This window comes from Cydia fagiglandana, chromosome Z (genome assembly GCF_963556715.1).
Source record: "Cydia fagiglandana chromosome Z, ilCydFagi1.1, whole genome shotgun sequence".
Classification (NCBI taxonomy): Eukaryota; Metazoa; Arthropoda; class Insecta; order Lepidoptera; family Tortricidae; genus Cydia; species Cydia fagiglandana.
In genome coordinates this window covers 20,043,674-20,065,789 of record NC_085959.1, presented here as the reverse complement: position 1 = coordinate 20,065,789, position 22,116 = coordinate 20,043,674, and the positions used below count along the sequence as shown (strand labels likewise).

At 34.6% G+C, this 22,116-nt stretch overlaps 1 protein-coding gene and 1 long non-coding RNA gene across 2 annotated transcripts; one reads left to right on the top strand and one right to left on the bottom strand.

Moving 5' to 3' along the window:
- The first annotated feature begins 50 nt into the window (after positions 1-50).
- Positions 51-6,712, top strand: LOC134679288 (uncharacterized). The gene is made up of 2 exons (XR_010100312.1): positions 51-2,237; positions 2,271-6,712. It is a non-coding gene; the product is annotated as an uncharacterized LOC134679288 (long non-coding RNA).
- A 212-nt stretch (positions 6,713-6,924) lies between these two features.
- On the bottom strand, positions 6,925-18,796 carry LOC134679287 (uncharacterized). Its single transcript, XM_063538185.1, has 8 exons — positions 18,652-18,796; positions 16,584-16,701; positions 15,662-15,702; positions 12,963-13,083; positions 12,291-12,524; positions 9,781-9,912; positions 9,210-9,382; positions 6,925-8,289 (listed from the first exon to the last, which is right to left on the bottom strand). Exons 1-8 carry the CDS (start codon positions 18,732-18,734, stop codon positions 8,205-8,207), a joined length of 987 nt encoding a protein of 328 aa, XP_063394255.1. The 5' UTR covers positions 18,735-18,796; the 3' UTR covers positions 6,925-8,204.
- Positions 18,797-22,116: the final 3,320 nt, after the last annotated feature.

Genomic DNA, 22,116 nt, shown 5'->3' with positions numbered 1-22,116 from the left:
CTTGCGTTCGCGGCTTCGCGCCGCGATTCGCGCACGAGTGTGGAGGGGGCTTTACAACAGTAAGTACTTACTTACGGCTCGTGCGCGGAGGGCTGGTGGCATAACAACCGTATGATACGTTGATAAACACAGTTCGGTCGAATATTCTATAGCGTGTTACTGGGTTGAATGAGTTTTCGAATGTCACATGTCATATAGTTGTTATATGTGGTGGAGCAAACTAGTTAAAATACAATTTGAACAAATTTACCTATACGTATTAGCATCCTAATGTTTCGAGTTCCAATCATCGCTAATGAGATAAAAATGTTAGGTAGGTACATGCAAAGCAATATTTGTGGCCTTTTTAGTAGTTATTTGTTAATACAAAAGCGTGGGCCCGGGGAATTTCACATTTTAATTTAAATGTAAGTATTTCTAAAATAAAAAGTATAATAGGGGGCTATTCATAAATTACGTCATTTCAAATTAGGGGGGGGGGGTCTGGACATCGGATGACGGTAGCATGAAGTAGGAGGAAATGGGGTCATTTGAAGCATGATTTTTGGATTATTATAAGGGGGGGGGGGGAGGGTCAAAAATCCTCAAAAATCGATGACGTAATTTATGGACAGCCCCTAGGTATTCGTTTTTCACAATACTAAAAAGTTAAAAAAAGGAGTAAAGTAGGTATAGCTTCGTTCTGTTTCTTCCTTTCTCTTGAGTTTCAACGTACGGCGTGTTTTTGTTTATTGGGTGGGTCCACGGTTTCAAAATAGTATAGCCTTAGTATGAATGTAGTATTCGTAACGAATAGTGGCCTAAATAATGTAATTTGTTTCAATCCATTTAATTATAATTTATAGAAAGCGCATAACGCTTGCCCACGTTTAACTACATACTACATAGCGCTAAATCTCTCTATGTGCCTACAGAACTGGCGCTGTGGATGTCCCTCGGCTAGGTATATTTAGGTACGATGTAAGGGAAGAATATTCCAAGTCGCTTTGTAATTTTTTACGGGTACTGTAACCTATTCGGGTAAGCGATGGACCATTTGGACAGTTACTTATACAAAAAAATAAAAGTCTAGCGAGAGCTTCGTACTTTTACAGCAGAAGTTGCTAAGCGAGCGAGGTGTTCAAAATGATCTTGACGCGACTTTATTGCTAACAGAATAAGAGCGTGTCAAGGTAATTTTGAACACCTCGCTCGCTTAGCAACTTCTGCTGCTGACTGTACGAATTGTTTGATACGACGTAAGCAACAACAAAGGGTAAGTACGTACGAACAAATAGGTACGTCTCATTGCTAAGAAGGATAGTTTTTTGGCTACAACTGGCTGGTACAAGTACCTATAGATTTTTGTATAACTAATTACTTGTAGATCTAACCCTAAATTATATAATTATAGAATCTCGGAAAAAAATGCAGTAGAATCTCAAGAAGATAATAAATAAAAAATATACTATACGTATTAACATATTTAATCATTAATATTTTATTACATTAATGTTTAATAATCGTTGCAAACCCGTACGGGCCGGAATTAGCAAAAAAAATGTGTAATAATCGTGAAAGTTTAAATCAGAATTAATATCAATTATTAATTATTAATTCTGAGTTTTTATTATTAGTATCAATTATTATCTAATATTTTCCGTTGGATTTGTTTTGTAGTTTTAGTACAGGAGCTATTTGATTTGTTTGCAAAGTTATGTTGCACTTTGACTTGTCTTAATAAAGCCTGTTAAATCTAATTTTAATTGTTTAATGTACTGAGTTACAATATTTTTTACAGTACATGTGGTGCGATAATGAGCACATTACGTACCTAACTATTATATCGATAATTTAAAGGGTCATATGTAGGTACAATGTAAAACGTTGTTATATACATGTGTGAATAGGTAATTCGCAACACAACCGAAGGGATTTATCGCCACTCGTTGCAAATTTCCTATTTTTCGCACTTGTAGAATGTTAATGTACTATTGTCGTAGGTTACGGACACCCGTAACCCGTAACATATTTTTGTACTCGTCGACTGTAATTCATGAATTAAGATTTCGTATACCAAACTGCAATTGGGTATTTTTAATGTATGGGCTCCCAACTCACCGCGGCAGCCGGAGCCCGTACCAGTATAAAGGTATCGCGGATGCTTGCGTATCTTAGCTGTATACTTTTTGTTTGGTTTGTTTGTATGATTCTACTAGTTTAAAGTATTATTTTTGTTGACTCGTAGAAAAAGTATTGTATACAATAGTGATATAATCAAGCTACAATAGTGATATAATCAAGCTTTTCAATCTCGTACCTCACTTAGGCAACTCAGCAAGCTTCGCTGCCTAAACACGGTACTCGACTGAAAAGCTCTCTATTATATCACGATTGTATAAAATACTACTATTGCAGATAGTAAATTAAATGTAAGTACCCAATTCGTATTTACAGTGTGACAACACGTTCGTAGCCAAAATAAGCGTTTCACGTGTTTTTACTACATGCGTAGGTAAACTGGAACAAAATTTGTTACCTCTATTTAATAGAGGTAACTTTTACTAAGGAAGGAGTCTATGTTATAATACTTATACTATACGTATACGGAGTGTTGTGTGAGAGTTGGCACAATGTTCGCAGTATATACTGTATCGGCAATTAATTCACGATATGTACCACTTACATACGTCCACACGGTGAGATTTTGCACTAGAATAATTATAGGTTAGAGTAATTTTGTGCAATAAACCTTAAATTTATAAATGTTACTATGTAGTCAATATATTATAAAATCATTTAACTAAGGTTAAAGGAGACATTATTAGGGCTGCCAGTACCAGGGGTGCGAAACTCCTGACTTCGGTTAAACTCGGCACCGCTCGGCTCAACATTGCTCCGAGCAATTATTAGGGTTGGCACCACTTGACTTCCTTTTGCGTGCACGACCACAGATAAGATAATCACTTGATTTTTGACAACCCTAAAATAGCCGAAAGGGATAGTGCCATATATTAGAAAGAGACAGCATGATTTGACCCTGAACCGCTGTCAAACTTCGGTTTTGTAGGAAGTTTCCTTTCTGTACGGTAGTACTATTATGTAATTATTATGTGCCAGTACATAAATCTTGATTATACAATCCAGTGTGCAGTGCTTGCAACTATACGAAATTCGATTGCGTTATACGAGTACATAATTTTAAAAAACTATTAATTTTAAATCGATATTTCATAAACCGGTTATGATACTCGTTAAAATACTCAGAACATATATATTATGTGGATAGTTTAAAAAAAAGACCAAAACTTAGTCGAATCTTGTAATATTAAACAAAACTCGTTTTAAATTTAATCACCCATTCCAAGATTCTAAATATGTACTTTGTGCAATATACGGTGGTGAAATGTTGTAGATCCGTTGCTCATTGCGTTATTATTAGTTGTGGGGCGTCATGCATACCTATTTGTTAAGCAAGCCGGTGCTAAGTTGGCCCGATTTTTTCTTTAAAACTTATAATAATAAGCTGCTCAATGGTCTTAAATTAGGAATGCCGGGGTGGGTATCTGTTTGTTTGGATGCAACGCCATTACTCCGTATAAGTAAGCTAAATTGATCTACGGAACAAGATTTCCTAGGAAACGATAAAGAATGAGTTTCGCTCCCGAGTGCATTAGTAGGTACATTGTGATACAGTCGCCATCAGATATATCGAAGCGGCCAAGGGTATTCACAATATCTGAACACGCGCTCTAGTGCCTTGACAATAGAGGCGTGTTGAGATATTTGTGAGCGGCTTAGCTGCTCCGATATATCTGATGGCGACTGTACAAGCCTGCTCCGTTGTCTTACACACGAGCCGATATTGTGTGTAATGGTAATTCGGTTTCATACGACGTTTTACAACACACCTGCGAGGAAAAAACAAACTTTGTGATTTGTGTTTTGTACAATAAAGAGTTTATACTCGTATATACATTACATACTTTCATATTAATCAAATTTTAATTGTTAAAACAGTTACAGTCTAACACTAACACTCCGCGATTTCGTCGCGACGCAACAAGTAGCTACTTACAAGTACATCCGTCCCACACCAATTTTGATGGCAAGCCACAGGCCGCGCGTGGCGCTTGCGCCACCTAGCGGTCATATCTGTCCTAACCATAACAGACGCGTTTTGTGAGAGAGTGAGTGTGATGAGCTTCTGTACCTAGTCTAGTACTTTTAGTCCGTAGTTTTGTAACTGAGCCCGAGCTAATACTATTGTCTATTGTTAAGTAAAACCGCTCGTGCCACGTGCCACAACCACCTGCATAAAAACCTGCGTAATTCGGTTACTGAGTGCCGGCGAGTCGAACACTACAGAACCAGTCTAAAATGTGTCATGGAGATGCGTAACAAAGGCGCGTTATCGGAGAGCGCACCTACACTGGTTTTTTGAGCGTTGGACCAGCCCGCGCTCAGGTGCCAAATAGAATGAGTATGACCCTTTTTTGCAGGTAAGTAGCACGTGCGGTTTTACTTAACAATAGACAATAGGATTAGCCGCCGGGCTCTGTTACAAAACTACGCACTATACTACTAGTTATTCTGTGGCCGGAACCCGGCAGGCGGTCGGCCGGGCGCCGGCGCCCTCCAGTCCTTGTTTTAAAATCTACTCGACCAATTTAAGAAGCCTCCGTTTCCATGCATATTATTAGCAATCAGATACCTACCTTCTTAAGTCAGCCGGATTAACATTCATTACCTAACAAGTGCTATAATATAATGAAAATGCACTCGTGTTTAATATATAGGATTATGAGCCCAAAAGCGGTTCAATAACTTAAACGTTACATTCTGAAGAAAGTGCATGTGCTTATCTGTAATTATTTTTAAGTTCTTTCGCTTTTACTGAACTGTGACGCGGTGGACAAAGTTATGTTAAAGGGCAAAGTTTTATACTTTTACGGTACCCAAACAAAACCATGGTTGTGTCGTATAGCAGCACAGATGCCTGCTAAGTTTAAACCCATGGGCTTGATCCCAGCCTGTCCAGGAATGATCTATTCCCAGTGGTGGTGAATAACGCTCATTTCGAGGCTTAAATACTCGAACCCTTAAGGCTCTCAAGGCTTATGGCCTTAAAGACGGCAAATACGATTTCTTACATCTATACGCGTAAAATAAATAAATACAATTCTCAAATATAGTCGAGTCTTCAAAACTTACGAGGCTTGAGGGCTCGAGTCTTTATGACTAAAAATAAGTGATATTCACAACACTGACTTTTCCTCTATATAGTGTAGCATAAGGATTATAAACAATAGCGCTTATATTGAAATTTATGTAATAAATAATAATACACAATGTTTAAACTATGAATATTATACTATAATGATTTTTAATTTCATTGTAAATGAATATGAGGCCGTTTAGAAGAAAAATTTGCAATAAACAGTCGATAAATCCTGAATTATAAAGGATGATTTATGAGACTAGATAAGAGACGTGATATTAACTTAGTTGGTATGTGTTAGAAAATAATGATATTTTCTTAATCATGAAATTCGTTACCTAGTGATAATAAAATTCGTAAAGAAGGATGTAGATACATATGCTACAAAATTATATTCCTGTTCTCATAAATCAACCTGTATGTCTGGTTTTTTATTATTTATTAATAATTTGTATGGTTTGTTACCTGATGAAAGTATATACATGTGTAATTTGGTCAGATTATAATCTCAGTTTGGTAAGTTTACATATTAGATTACATTTAACAGCCATGGTAATAGATAAAAAATTTCGATCTTTGATAATGCCTATTAAGGCAGGAAAATACCTATAATTACAAAGACAGTTGCGTGCCTTAACACTGTTGTAGATGAAATTATGTAGGTATTACCTGTTACTGCATTTTAAGATTAGCTTAAGAAGCATCAATCGTATCTTATTAACCCTTCGATCGCCCAAAGATGTCAACTGACGCGCGAGCTGCGCGTGAGGCTACAACCTTAATTTTATATATCAACCTCGTACATTCGGAGCATGGTATAATAATATACTCCGCCTGGTACTCTCTTCCCGTCTTTTCTAGGTCACCTGACTGACACAAGCCTACGTCATCATGCGACAGCGCTATATGATAATATGCGATAGCGCTATACATAGCGGCCATGTTATTGTGACGTAGGCTTGTGTCACTCTGGGAAGAGAAGACCATGTTTTATTAGACTATGATTCGGAGAAGGTTCACAATGACGCGCCGCGCACTAAGTATAGGCGTAGCGCTTAAAGCCTCTTGAATCAAAGGCATAGAGGTACAATAATACTAGGTCTATGGTCAAAGGATAAATTAAACGTACTTTTTATCCCTGCCAAAGATGGCGCTCCATCAATATGCATGCTTATAACACCTTACTATACTTTCATTACTGTATTATGCTTGTGGCATTGGCAGGGCAAGTTTAATCTTACTTTTTGAAGTTATACCTCGGGTATGTATAACTTATAAAATGAAGTACATTTAATTATAATACGTACATGCAGCAAAATACTGCAAAAATAATAAATATCGCCGTCTACAGCAATTACAAGGCACGCGGGCCTGTACGCCCTTCGTAATGTGAACATACCTACGGTACTTATAATTTACCTATGAGATCAACGTTATGACAAATAAGTTTGATGTTATTTAATTGGATTGTTGTTATAATTTTTATAGTTTGAATAAATATTAGTTCTAATATGTTCCTATCTCATTTCACATTCCCAAAAAGGAAACAAAACCTGTGTAGGTAGTAGTAGTAGCAGGGCCTAAGCCTTAAAAATTGTATTATGTTATGAACAGTAGGTACCTAAATAAGTTATCGATATGTGACCACAAGATCGCTAACTGGACGGTCAAAGCCAACAGTTAACTAGAAAATGTGATGGTATAGGTATTAAAAGACGGAACCATTAGTAGAAAACTGCTCAAAAAGTATATTTTGGCAAATAACAATAATCATCAGATATGTAAGAGACATCGGATATACTTAAGCTTAAGAGATATACATACATAATTTTAATCCCTTTTTTACCCTAAAGATCTTACCTACTATTCCTAAATACGCGACATTTTATCAGTAAAACTCCAGTAAGTACTACTTAGTACTTACAATTATACTGCACCATCAGTTCAAGCCATCATTAATTTATAATTACATTAATTACGAATAATGTTCTTTTGCTTTTTTTTCTAAGAGTTTTCTTCCATTAATAGTATTTATGTACAGTCGCCATCAGATATATCAGAGCGGCCAAGGTGCTCACAATTATCTTAACACGCCTCTTTTGTCAGGGCGTTAGAGTGCATGTTCAGATATTGTGGACACCTTGGCCGCACCGATATATTTGATGGCGACTGTACATGTAAATGTAAACATATAATTAATTATACTATCAAAGAGAGTAGGCATAGAGGCTCATTGTCTTAGTAGGTAAATGTTGTAATAAATGTACTGCGATCTTTCGACACAGGATTAAAACTAAAAATGGAAAAAAATATCAAATAATTATATATATGGATAAGTGATTTAAGACTTATTAATTTTAATATTTATATTTTTAGTACGCCATGACTTTGACCACTCTTCTTCACTTGTTTCTTTTCTTCTATTTTTCTTCTTTCTTTTTTATTCATTTTTTTCTTTGATTCTTTCAGTGACGTGTGTTCAAATTGTTAAATATCAAACGGCGTCGCGAGTATATGCCAAAAGTATGGCGCCATCTATTCGAACTTACATTTTTCTTGATTTTTGAGGTACGATTTTTTCTTAGACTTTTACGGAGTTACTAAAATACTAGATACCTTTGCTACTATAGTACCTACATTTTTTAATTAATAATAAAAAGAGTTAATTATATGGACCAGAATTGGGAGTTTTGTAAGTTTGGACTATAGTTGGGTAGTTATACGGTTCCTATAATGATAGGTATACTTGGTCAAGCAGATCTTGTCAGTAGAAAAAGGCGGCAGATTTGAAAAATGTAGGCGCGACGGGATATTGTCCCATAGAAAATTTGAATTTCGCGCCTTTTTTTACTGACAAGATTTGCTTGACCAGCTATATCTATGCTCTTTTCCAGGTTGTGGACGCTTGTAACAATGCTTAATTTAGAAAAACAATCGGTGCGGCGTGTGGCATTCCGAAGTTTCTGTCGCTGATTGCCATATTTGCCCAGGGTAAGTAAATTTATTATAATGTAGTAATGTTCTCTAATTTTGTCTTGTATGCATTCAATTCTACTTCATCCCAGTGTAATGTAACATTGTCAAAAAACCTGAAAAAAACAAAGATTATAATTTAACATCGCAGTAAATATTACATATATATATGGATGCCAAACTTGGACACTTACCAAAGACATCATACAAAAAATAAATGTTTTCCAGAGAGCAACAGAGAGAAGTATGCTTAATATTAAAAAACGTGACAGAAAAAGAAACTGTGATATTAGAAAAATAACAAAAGTTACAGATGCTGCCGAACTTGCATGTAGGCTAAAATGGAGATGGGCTGGCCATATAGTAAGAACAACCGATAATAGATGGAGTGAGAAGATTTTATATTGGTACCCACTTGAAAACAAGCGAGCAGCTCACCGCCCGAAGCAAAGGTGGGTCGATGATATTGTCAAAGTGGCCGAACATGCTTGGACCCGCAAAGCTAAGGACAGGACAGTCTGGAAGGAGCTGGAGGAGGCCTTTGCCCGACACTGGGCACCTCAATAAAATAAAACGAAATTAAAATTATTAAATATCTTTTTAATGTAAATATGTAACTTAAAAGAGAAATAAAGGCTATATTATTATTATTATTACATATACATAAATTTCAAACCAATTTAATCCTAACCAATAATATTCCTTTCTAGCCTTCTTTCAATCCGTTGTCCCTATATCAACTGTATGGTTTTTATTTTTCAAGTAGGCAGATATATAGTTGAGTAGGAACTGTAGTACCTACATACGAGTATGTATATTTACACAGATAATAAAACCGATATAGAAAATTCTTTCCTAATCTTGATAAAATGTATTTGTTTACAATTTACAGAGTAATCTGGTACCTAAATACAAATATTATCGATCAACTAATTTTAAATACAAACCAATTTACATAAATTTTATGTTGAATTTAATGTAAGTGTATAGGTATTTCATAACTAGTAACTCATAGAATACATAAAAAAATAGTTGCCTCAATTGCAGATGAGCTAACACCGCCTTTTCATGTTCGGTGAGCCCTTTTTCTGAGACATTCAAGGTGTCCTCCATTTGATCTATGTTGAAAAATCCGCACACATTCGTATCAACGTCGGGCTGGTTTAAGGTGAACCATGTTGCTAGTCGAGCCAGCTCTACTCCTTGCTCCTACAATTTACGAGTGCAATATTAGTCATTATAATTTAGTAGTAGGTACCTAATTATATATTATATTATTTAACCCATTTGCAGGACCGAAGTGATCCCATAAAAGCCCCGAGAACAGTTTTGTGCGAAGCTCTAAAAATAGCTTTCATGCCGCCTACGTCTATTAAGGTACCCATATATTACCTAAGTAGAGTTAGACCAAAAAGTCTGCAGCGATTATGATAGCCCACGCGGTGCAAGTGTTATTTTAAACTTCTATGAAATTATGACGCATGCAGACTTTTCTTGATCTAACTTTACCAATGTACCCTAAGTAGTAGCAGTTGTACAAGCCAAGCACAATGGAAATCCGAGAAAAGAATGCACTAATTGGACTATATACTGGACTAGAATTAGACCTTGCAGTAATTAGACGCTCGTTGGCAAAGCGCTTTGATGTCATCACTTGCTGGGTGCCAAGGCTGCGGCCCGCGGTTGGTCAGCAGGCCCATGCCGGTAGCCGCTGCGTTTATTATGCCCACGCCTTTACTCTGCGGAGAGGACATGTACGAAGACGTTGACCAGACATAAAGATAGCGGGATATACAAACATGCTATATGTAATTATGTAGCCTATAGGTACCTGTCATAAATATAGAAATTGAATTATGGCCCCAAGTAAAGTTACAATTTGTAGATACTGCAACTGGGTCATTAGCCGAACCAATCGGATATTACTATCGCGAGCTCTTCAGGTTCTATCAACTATGCGTATGGTATGCGTAAGTAATCCGACTTTCTAGTTTTCGAAACCCCCAATTTCCGGTAAATAAGCGTGATACTACAGATACAAGGACTAGGCATGGTATTTAAGATGAAGACGTCCTCACTTTTTTGCTTTTAGATACCTGAGTAGTTGCACCAAATGGTCCCACTAAATGTTATCCCACCAAAAACATAAATGTAAAAAAGGAGAGCCAAGTTCAATACAAAAATTATGCTTGGCTGTGGGGCTCGCAGCAAAAAGAATGGAGATCTAAATGAGTGCCACTGCCAAGTTCTGTGCAAAATCCAAATATGTATTTATAGGAACAAAATAACATTATAAACAAGTATTAAACTCTATTTCTTTGCTTTATTGGATACCTATAACCATTGCAGTTATTTAAAAAAAATTGAGATCTTAAAGTAGGTCAGATTTGACTTGGCCAGTTTTCATTATATCAATCATTTTATTTATATTGTAATTCTGATAAAACCTGGCCAAGCCAAATCTAACCTACTTTAAGATCTCACATTTTTTTAAATAACAGCAATTGTTATAGGTATCCAATAAAGCAAAGAAATAGAGTTTAATACTTGTTTATAATGTTATTTTGTTCCTATAAATACATATTTGGATTTTGCATAGAACTTGGCAGTGGCACTCATTTAGATCTCCATTCTTTTTGCGGCGAGCCCCACAGCCAAGCATAATTTTTGTATTGAACTTGGCTCTCCTTTTTTACATTTATGTTTTTGGTGGGATATGAATACTTTTTGTAAAGAAAACTAGGCAGGTATTGAGATTTAATGTTTTTTCTTGTGTTTCCGCTGTATGGTTTTTACTTCTGTTCTTTGTATAATTATGTGGTGCCGCGCGCCGCCGACGACACACCGTTGGCCGGTTGTTTAGAGCGTATAACAAGTTTTTTGTATGGGGACACCACTTATTTTTGACTAAACTTTATTTTAATATAGCAAATATAATAATACATATATTGGGGTAGTTTCAAATATCTGCTTGTAACGGTTCCAACGCTACAATAAAAAAATTTTTTTTTGTATGGGGACCCCCCCCCCCCTATTTTTTAACTTTTTTTTATTTTTAGATTTATTCCTACGCTTACACACAATAACCGAGCTGGATTCCAAATTTCATCCTTCTAGGTCATCTGGAAGTAGGTTAGGTTTAGGTACTTATATGTCAGTCCCAATAAAAAATGTTTTTTTTGTATGGGGACCCCCCCTATTTTTAAACTTTATTTTATTTTTAGATTTTTTCCTACGTTTACACACAATAACCGAGCTGGATTCCAAATTTCATCCTTCTAGGTCATCTGGAAGTAGGTTAGGTTTAGGTACTTATATGTCAGTCCCAATAAAAAGTGTTTTTTTTTGTATGGGGACCCCCCCTATTTTTTAAAACTTTATTTTATTTTTAGATTTTTTCCTACGGTTACACACAATAACCAAGCTGGATTCCAAATTTCATCCTTCTAGGTCATCTGGAAGTAGGTTAGGTTTAGGTACTTATATGTCAGTCCCAATAAAAAATGTTTTTTTTGTATGGGGACCCCCCCTATTTTTAAACTTTATTTTATTTTTAGATTTTTTCCTACGTTTACACACAATAACCGAGCTGGATTCCAAATTTCATCCTTCTAGGTCATCTGGAAGTAGGTTAGGTTTAGGTACTTATATGTCAGTCCCAATAAAAAGTGTTTTTTTTTGTATGGGGACCCCCCCTATTTTTTAAAACTTTATTTTATTTTTAGATTTTTTCCTACGGTTACACACAATAACCAAGCTGGATTCCAAATTTCATCCTTCTAGGTCATCTGGAAGTAGGTTAGGTTTAGGTACTATAAGTCAGTCTTAAAATTTCCAACTTTTTGACCTTCATACCTTTATAACCGTTTGAGCTAGCTTCATGAAATTTGGGCTTCTAGATATCCTTATGGATATAATTAAACACACGTAGTTTTATGTGTTTACGTCAAAGATGTTTTGAGTTATAGAAGGGTCAAAAGTGGCACCAAGTGGTTCGTGTAATATTATTACACTCGGCGCTGGCTAGCCAGTTCCTTTGCTTGAACTTGGCTTGACACGCTGCCGCGTGTCTAGATACATATATGAATGTCCAAAATGACCGAGACAATGTACACACCTTAAAGTATTTTGTATAATTTTGTAATCGGTTGTCAAATAATGTGGATTTAGAATATGACAGAATTGTAGATAGTTGGATGTCAGACTCTTCAATTATCTCCTTCATCAAATCTAAATCATAGTCAGCTACTCCGATATATCTGGCTTTGCCATCTTTCACAGCTCTGTCCAATGCTGGCAGGGTTTCTTTTAGAATTATTGAAATGTCCGGTGCAAAAGTGATATCGTGCATCTGAAAACCGAAAACAAAATGATAGCTAAAGAAGTGCTTGTCTGTGTGTGTGCTTACAAATTTTCCTGGTTGAAACTTGAATCAGCGGGCAAGAAGATCTTCCTGCCTGACACGCTAAGGGTTACCTACGCCATTTCGAAAGATGTTTTGTCGATAGTTGTTTCGTCGTTTGTTTTAAGCTTTCGACAAAACGCATTGTCGGTACCTTCGATTGATCAAGCTTTCGTCTAAAAGTAGATTCGATAAAAGGTCTTCGACGAAACAACTATCGGCAAAACATCTTTCGAAATGGCGTAGGTAACCCCACGCTAAAGAACACTAACTTCGACACTTTTAAATTGTACTTGCATGACCGGTGTCCCAAGCACAAAACTTCAATGATAGTTCACATCCCTTGATTAAACAAAAAAAATTAAACAAAATGTCTAATTAACTAACTTGAATCAGATCCACGTAGTCGAGTTGAAGAAGTTTTAAAGTGTTGTCCACGACCGCTTCAGTCTTCTCTTCAGAGAAGTCGAACATTTTCCGGATATCTTTCTCGTAGCGTCCAACTTTGCTGCCGATGAAACAGTGTTGGCATCAATCTGAACTAAATCAATCCGGATTGATCAATCGAATTGACGCGTCAATCCGAATTGATCAATCCGGATTGATCAATTCGAATTGAATCAATTCTGATTGACGCGGCAATCCGATTGAATCAATTTGAATTAACGCATCAATCCTCAATTCGGATTAAATCAATTCTCAATCTAGATTAACCATAGTCCCTAAGATTACTTTTCAAAGGTAAAGGTGTAAGTTTTTGGGACTTACTGGACTTAAATTCGATATCTGAGGTTCCCAGAGGTTCGAAAACATGTTCCTGATGTCAGTATTGACTGACGACCTATAATTTTATTATTACAGGATCGGGAGTACTTATTTTATTTATTTTATATATTATTTATTTAATGTATCTTATTTATTTTATTTATATATATATATTTATTTATTTTATTTACTTGATTTTTTTTATTCTTTTTTTTTATTTTTTATTTTATTTATTTTATTTACTTGATTTTTTTTTAATTTATTTAATTTATTTAATTTATTTAATTTATTTAATTTATTTAATTTATTTAATTTATTTAATTTATTTAATTTATTTAATTTATTTAATTTATTTAATTTATTTAATTTATTTAATTTATTTAATTTATTTAATTTATTTAGTTATTTATTTTATTTATTTTATTTATTTTATTTATTTTATTTATTTTATTTATTTTATTTATTTTATTTATTTTATTTATTTTATTTATTTTATTTATTTTATTTATTTTATTTATTTTATTTATTTTATTTATTTTATTTATTTTATTTATTTTATTTATTTTATTTATTTTATTTATTTTATTTATTTTATTTATTTTATTTATTTTATTTATTTTATTTATTTTATTTATTTTATTTATTTTATTTATTTTATTTATTTTATTTATTTTATTTATTTTATTTATTTTATTTATTTTATTTATTTTATTTATTTTATTTATTTTATTTATTTTATTTATTTTATTTATTTTATTTATTTTATTTATTTTATTTATTTCATTTATTTCATTTATTTCATTTATTTCATTTATTTCATTTATTTCATTTATTTCATTTATTTCATTTATTTCATTTATTTCATTTATTTCATTTATTTCATTTATTTCATTTATTTCATTTATTTCATTTATTTCATTTATTTCATTTATTTCATTTATTTCATTTATTTCATTTATTTCATTTATTTCATTTATTTCATTTATTTCATTTATTTCATTTATTTCATTTATTTCATTTATTTCATTTATTTCATTTATTTCATTTATTTCATTTATTTCATTTATTTTATTTATTTTATTTATTTTATTTATTTTATTTATTTTATTTATTTTATTTATTTTATTTATTTTATTTATTTTATTTATTTTATTTATTTTATTTATTTTATTTATTTTATTTTTTTTTTTTTTTTTATTTTTTTTTTTTATTTTTTTGTTTTATTTATTTTGTATTTTATTTATATTATTTATTGTATTTAATTACTTTTATTTATTTTATTTACATTATTTATTTCTTTTACTTTATTTATTTTATTTATAATATAATAAGATTTATAATAAGAACAGACCACACAGGTAGATACAAAGATAAACAGAGGAACGGCAAAAAAACTTATTTATGCTGGAGGCTTCATAGATCGCTCATGCCAACAACTTGAATTTAAGTGTGCGTAAAGATTACAATCGTTTGAACTGGTCAAAAACTTTATAATGAGGTAACTGAATAGACTGGGTTTTTATTTCGGTTACCGGTAACAGAGGTTAACCGTATCTGATACGGTTACCGAATCAAAGTGTTACCTTATCAGACGGTTACCGTTATGGTAGGTGTTTTTACAACCGCTTCTAAAATAACCCTATGAAAAACCCCGGTTAAGGTAACCGGTATTCTGTCCCTGGTAGAATCTAAATACTGCCGTTGAAATCATGTTTTGCACCTTAGATATCGATTTTGAATGCAAGCAGTCACTTTCAAAAAATGTCACTAAAATGTCCCGAAACAGGACACCTTTCAATATTGCAGTCGAAAAGATGTTTAGAAACCTCTGGCTACCTCAGATATCGATTTTAAACGCAATCGGGTAATTTCTAGAAATGTCCCAAAAAAGGGCATCTCTCAATATTTCCCTCGGTAACAAGTTTCGAAACCTTTGGGCACCTCAGATATCGATTTTGAACGCAATCGGTTAATTTCAAGGAAAATCCCGAAAATGTTCCAAAAAGGACATCCTTCATAATGCCGTCAGAAACATGTTTCGGAACCTTTGGTAAACTCGGACACCGCTTCGGAACGCATTTGGTCAGTTTCAAAAAATGGCCTAAATAGAAAGGACATTAGGTATACATACAAAGTAATCGTCAATCCGAATTGACGATTGAGGATTGAGGATTGACCGGTCAATTCGAATTAACGATTAGTAATCGTCAATCTTCAATCAGTAGATTTAGAATTAGTTTCGTCAATCGTCAATCGTCAATTCGAATTGATCGGTCAATCCTCAATCGTCAATCGTCAATTCGAATTGATATTTTGCCAACACTGCGATGAAATACGTATCTCTTGGGATGTCTTTGAGCGCCTAAAACGTGGATAAACAAACAAACAAACAAACTTAAGGAGATACATTAGTGGTTATTTTTCCATACAATAATTCTCGATATTTAGGTACCTCTCTAGATTTTGGACTTAGATGGCAAATTTTTTTCAGCACACCAGCTCGGAAAGGCTTACTTTGCACTTCAAAAACTGATAGCAAAGTTGCATTTTATTCACATGTGAGGCAAAGTAATCAAATGAAAATTTTGAGTTGTTTTCTTATGTTTGCTGGTAGAATTGACTTTTAAATGATGATTTTGGATGATAAATATTTAATAATATTCATTTGATTTGTTTTGGTTTGATTTTATTTGATATTTTACTTTAATATTTGCTTCAGGTTGGTGTGGTGAAAAATTTTGTGTTTCACTCGGGGGCAAATTTTGTTTAACCCTCGTGCTTTGAAACCCTCGCAACGCTCAAGATTCCATTATTCGAACCACTCGCTACGCTCGTGGTTCAATTTTGGAATCTTTCGCTTGCTCGGGTATCAATATTAGCACGAGCGGTTAAACAACAACTTTGCCCCCTTGTAAAACAAATAACTATTATATGATTGCAATATTAAGTACTAGTCCCTTTTTTGTCTCTGTACGTTTTGCTGTTATTAATATTCTTGTTTTTACAAGAACTAGGTTACCTCAAATACCGGTAGGTTCAAATAAATGCGTCTAAAACAGATGCCTAACATACAAAATCGGCAATAATAAACGCAAAAATAAAAACGGTATAATTTCTTTCTCATTCTGTTCCCAAAATTTCGATACGATTAGTTTCATTTTAGAGGAGATTTCTGAGATTTTTACGGAGGATTTTTCGCCTAACCTGCAATTGTCCATATCGCTATTAGTATGTACCACGTACCTTGCCTATAACTTTCTCTGAACTTCCCTGACCGTACCACGGCCCAGTTTCCAAGTAGTTTACTCCTAAACTTAGAGTTTTCTTAATAAGTTGTAGACTTTTTTCCTCGTTGAATGATCTGCAATGAAGTCAACAACTTGTGGTTACAAAATATTAAAGATAGAAAATTAATTCTAAGGTTAAAAGGTTAAGGTTAAGGTTTAAATATGATCCTAGCGAAACAGTTTGAATAACCTTTTTGTAGGAAATTTTATGTGAATTATTCATGTAATAAAACATTTTGTGCTATTGGCCATCGTTTACGAGTTATTTACATCATCATCAGTATTTAAGAGATATGCTTTTGTCGGTGAGTAATCGCCATTCTTCTTTTTGCTGGGCCAGCCTTTTAACTCCCTCGTACGACACGACAGAAACTCTATCTTTTATTTGGCTGAGATATGTGAGCCTGGGCCTTCCTCTGCGTCTTTTCCCCCCAAATCTTGCCCACCAGGATATGTTTACTCGTAAAAAGAATCTGTCGTGCCGTATCAGGTGGCCAACCATATTGCCCCTTCTGTTAGCTATTGTGTCTAATAGGCATCTCTTCTCTCCTGCCATGCTCAGGACCTCTTCGTTCGTCTTCCTTTCTGTCCAGCTAATCCTTAGCATTCACAGCATCCTCCTAACTTTCCATAACTTTCCCATCTTAATATGAGATCACTTTGACCCACGCTTAATATTATTTTTTATCTGCCATTTATGAATAGATTTGTATAATAAACTATATATTTTTGAAAAGAAATTAGTGTAGCTTTACGACTGTATTTTTTGTTTTCAGATTCCTGCTACACTTTAAAATAAATTGGTACCTAGGTAATTATAATAACTTTAAAAATACATTTTTGAGTCTTTTCTACTTTATTCTTTTTTTTGTTAGAAAGTGCATTGTTTTTGTTCTAAAAATAGATTCCTCATCCTCAATTTATCCGAAAATGATATACTACATGCCCTAATATAGAATATTAGGTATAGTTATAGAGAAATGTTGCTCCAAGTGAAGCGCCGCAGCGCAGCGTCGAGCTTCCCCCGTCCCTCCCATCACTAAATGAGAGGTGGCTCTCGACGGCTCCCGGTCTGTAGACTGTATCTGCTCAAGACCAGCTTAGAATCAACTGTACCAAGTTTCAGTGCATAGTCACAAAGCATAGCCAATATTAATATTACCTACGTAAAGTATAGGATTGACCTTAAGGAATGACAAGTTGATAAGTATTATGGCTCGCTACCAGGGAGAATGATTAATTTATGTCCGACATAAACATCCCAGCGCAGGCAACAATTCAAACCAAACACATTTTACAAATGATTAGGTACCGAGGGCATCAGTTATGCCTGTCCCTGCAATACGAATAATAATGATTGCATCCATAACTTTACGAAATATTTATTTATACCTAGTCAGATTTTTTTACGATGTTAGAATACTAGCAAAAACTAATGAGTAACTTCCGACATCTTAAAAAATCATCTAATGTAATGCGAGTAGTAGGTACTTTATGTGCATTTAAAATAATACCCACATACATGCCAAGTAGTAGGTAGGTGCCTAATATTGTTACCAAGTCCTATTATATGAGGATATCCGACTTTGAACTTACCTATAAGTGGTATTCGAAACTATTGCTTCGGTTGTGATCTTTTGATTTATTGGCTTAAATTTATTGGAATTTACGGAACAGTGCATTCACCAAAACCTGTTCAGTAATTTTCAAGGAATGGAAATTTTAAATGTAAGTGTGATGGCGCGGTTTAGTTGATTCATACTTCATACAAGTTATTTTATACAAAACAAACCTCTGGACATAGGAAATATTTAGCGGGTAAGATAGTGGTGTACCTACATTACAAACCTACTAAAAGTGAAGTTAAAATAAACGTCTGTAAGAAAACATGCACCCAGGGGCACTTAAAAGTTATAACGCTGTTATAAATTGTCATGTAAACACTAGGTAAGTAATCATTTATAATCATTTAATCGGCTTTTTTATATGGATGCAAGTAGAATATTTATCAGGTAGTTACTTACCCGTAAATGTTGCTGAAAGATGCTCCTCCCATACTAACATGGGAAACCTTCATATCAGTATTACCTAAGATATTGTATTTCATTTTAAATCAGGTAAGATGTTTGTGTTAGAAACGGACCGTACGCCCACTAGCAGCTCGCCTGGCCTGACTGACGAGTGTTGTAGATAGAATTAATTTCTGAGCGGGTCAGCGCGCCTCGCGCTTACAGTGGCCACGTAGTTCGGTGAGATAAGCCAGAAGCTTAACAATTATCAAATTTATATGCAACGTTTTTGAGAAAGAAGTAACTCCGTATTCAAACGTTTTTGAGAATAAAAATCTAAATATCTAATCTAACGCCGTGTTCAACTGGAAAATAAAAGCCATTTTTTGTTCATGGTATTATGCATCGCGGTAATTTATCATGGTCACGTACGAAGATATAAAAATAAGTTTTTTTTTTATTTAAAAGAGAAAACCTTAATATTTGCCAATATTTACTTAAAATAGGTAAAGTGCAGCGGGGCAATTTGACTGCGGGATAATTTCAACTACCTAATCGAAAATACCTTGCAAAGATATTTAGATTAGTTGAAATTATCCCGCAGTCGAAATTGTCCCGCTGCAACTTACATTTATTGTATAGTCGCACCAATAAAAGTCTGCAGCGGATTTGATAGCCCACGCAGTGTTAAGTGCTATTTAATTAATTAATTTCATAGATCTATGTTTGACGTTTAAAATGACTGCGTGGGCTATCAAAATCGCTGCAGACTTTTTACGGTCTAACTCTACATACTGTTTAAATGCAGTGGACATCATGCAATGTCCGACGTTGGGCAAGAAAGACAGCACTATAAATACATAGTGATAGTGCTGCCTTGCTCACACACCGTTGGCGCAACCCAAGCCCCCTACTCTGTCTGTTCTCTTTCACGGCGCAGCAACTAGTATCATTTCTCTCTCCTTGCTCTTTTAAAAATGCCGTTTGTCAAAAAAGGACAACCATACTGTTGACAAGATGGACTTCAAATCCAAGTGGCCCCTTTTTAGGCGACCCAGGTTGTGCATGTGTGCGTAAAAACGTATATGTGTGCTCTTTTAGGGATGTGAAAAGTCGATTTTAATCATGTTATATATCGATAAACGCTACACAGCGGAACGAAATAGCGATTAATTGAAGCTTCAATATCTTCGTTAAACATAAGCATAATTGAAATGCTAATGGATAATGAATATATTATGATGTAATAAAATATTTCAATTATTGCGGACCACCTATTTTAGTAGGTATTTATGTATTTTAATTAAATATCTGAACTTTCCCTTGGTTCTCTCCTGGGGCGTGACTATAAAATTGTGATCTGATAACCACAATAAAGAATAAAAGCGTTTTTGTTCATTTTAGGTACAGTTTAACCTTTGAAGTAAAATTAAAATTGCAAGAAATGTCGATAGTTTATCGATATGACTTTATCGACATGGCTACAGCAAAGTGGGTCGCTCTGTTAATCGTACACTAAACAAAAAGTGGTCCCACTGACAGCTCGCTTGGAAGGCATCTGTATATATTCTTATATCTATGGCGCAACCGATTGCAAAGCCAATTTGTAATTTGTAGACCACCTTACCATAGACTAATAAAAGTAAAGAAAGAGTGGTTATTACATAAGTTTTCTTACCAAAACGCGAGTTATTTCGTAGTCGACATCTAGCGTCAAGTAGCGGAATTTATCAATACTGATGACAATAGATGTCGCGGCGAACGAAAACTCTAATTGTGAACTCGTTGATTTGCCGATAGATGGCGCTGTAGACAATTATGCTTAGCACATTCAACACCAAGAACCCGACTGTCGGGTACACTGTTCGTAGCGACTACGCGCTACATACGGCGAAACCGTGGCTACGCGCTACGAGCGTAACCCGTAGCACTTAGTGCTAATGAATGTGTTAGTATACTTTTGGTCAAGTTCTTTGTGTTTATAGTTGGGTCATAAATCAAAACCATGTTCAGGTCTTTCCTATGGACAAACCTAAAAGTTAAGGGCTATAAAGGTTAATTTTCTTATTTAACCCTTATCCACATGTACTCTTTTTGTTTGGATAAGTATGATAAATCCATTACCTACATGAGGCCTCATACGAGGGTTAGTGGGATGATGCATTTTTCTGGCGAGTAAGCCCCTCCTACCAGCCCCATCATTCTTACTTATCTATTCGACACTTGTTTGGTGTTCAGGCTTTTAGTAACTATAGCCGGTCAAACAACTTTGTCAGTAGAAAAAGGCGCGAAATTGAAATTTTCTATAGCTCGATTCACACTCGCGCGCGAATCGCGGCGTGAAGCCGAGTTCGCAGATCTGCGAAAGCGATTGGCCACACTCGTGTTCGCGGCTTCGCTCACGAGCGAGGTGCGGTGCGGGCTTATGGGACGATTACCCTTCGCTCCTTGCGGAAATAGCTTGACAGACTATGTATTAATTTATTGATAATGTATTTTATTGCGCACTTATTATTATTATTTCATGGTGTACGTAGTACGTATTGATAGTAGACATATATATAACACTACCTTACCGGCCTTAACGCACCGCAGTGTGTTACAGTTTTAAGCTGCGTCTATTTATGACAGTGGAAAATGTCAATGTCACACTGGACTGAACAGCAATGTAGCCAGTTTATGAAATAAGAAAAATATGAGGGAGCGATGCTTTAATAGGGTGGTATTCCACCTGTCCAATTTCTTAGTCCAATGTCATTGCGTCTAACTGTCTCATTAAGCAAAATGTGAAATGATTAAATGAACAGATGGAACTGATGGAAGGGTGGTACTACACCATCTGTCCCAGTTCCACACCCAGATTTCGAAAGATTTTCATGCAAAAAAGTGTATTATATTGTGTTGAAAGGCCCTTTATCTACCTTTAAAAAAGCAAAACCGCGTTAACTTAAATTAAGTCTTAAAGTATTCCATATCAAAAATTCGATGAAAAACACGGAAATATGGGACACTTGGCAACACTAGCGCACGTGTACGGCTCGTACGGCCCATAGACTTATAATATATAGAGACGGTGTCTCAGCGAGCTGTCACTGTTGCCACTTTTGTTTAGTGTACGATTAACAATTTAACACCACCTTGCTGTAGCTATGTCGATAAAGTCATATCGATAAACTATCGACATTTCTTACAATTTTAATTTTACTTCAAAGGTTTGACGATATCTAAAATGAACAAAAACGCCTTTATTCTTTATTGTGGTCACAATTTTATCGTCACGCCCCAGCAGGGAACCAAGGGAAAGTTCAGATATTTAATTAAAATACATAAATACCTACTAAGATATGTGTTCCGCAATAATTGAAATATTTTATTGTATTCTAATATAGTTATTAATCATTAGCATTTCAATTATGTACCTATATGTTTAACGAAGATATTGAAGCTTCAATTAATAGCTATTTCGTTCCGCTGTGTAGC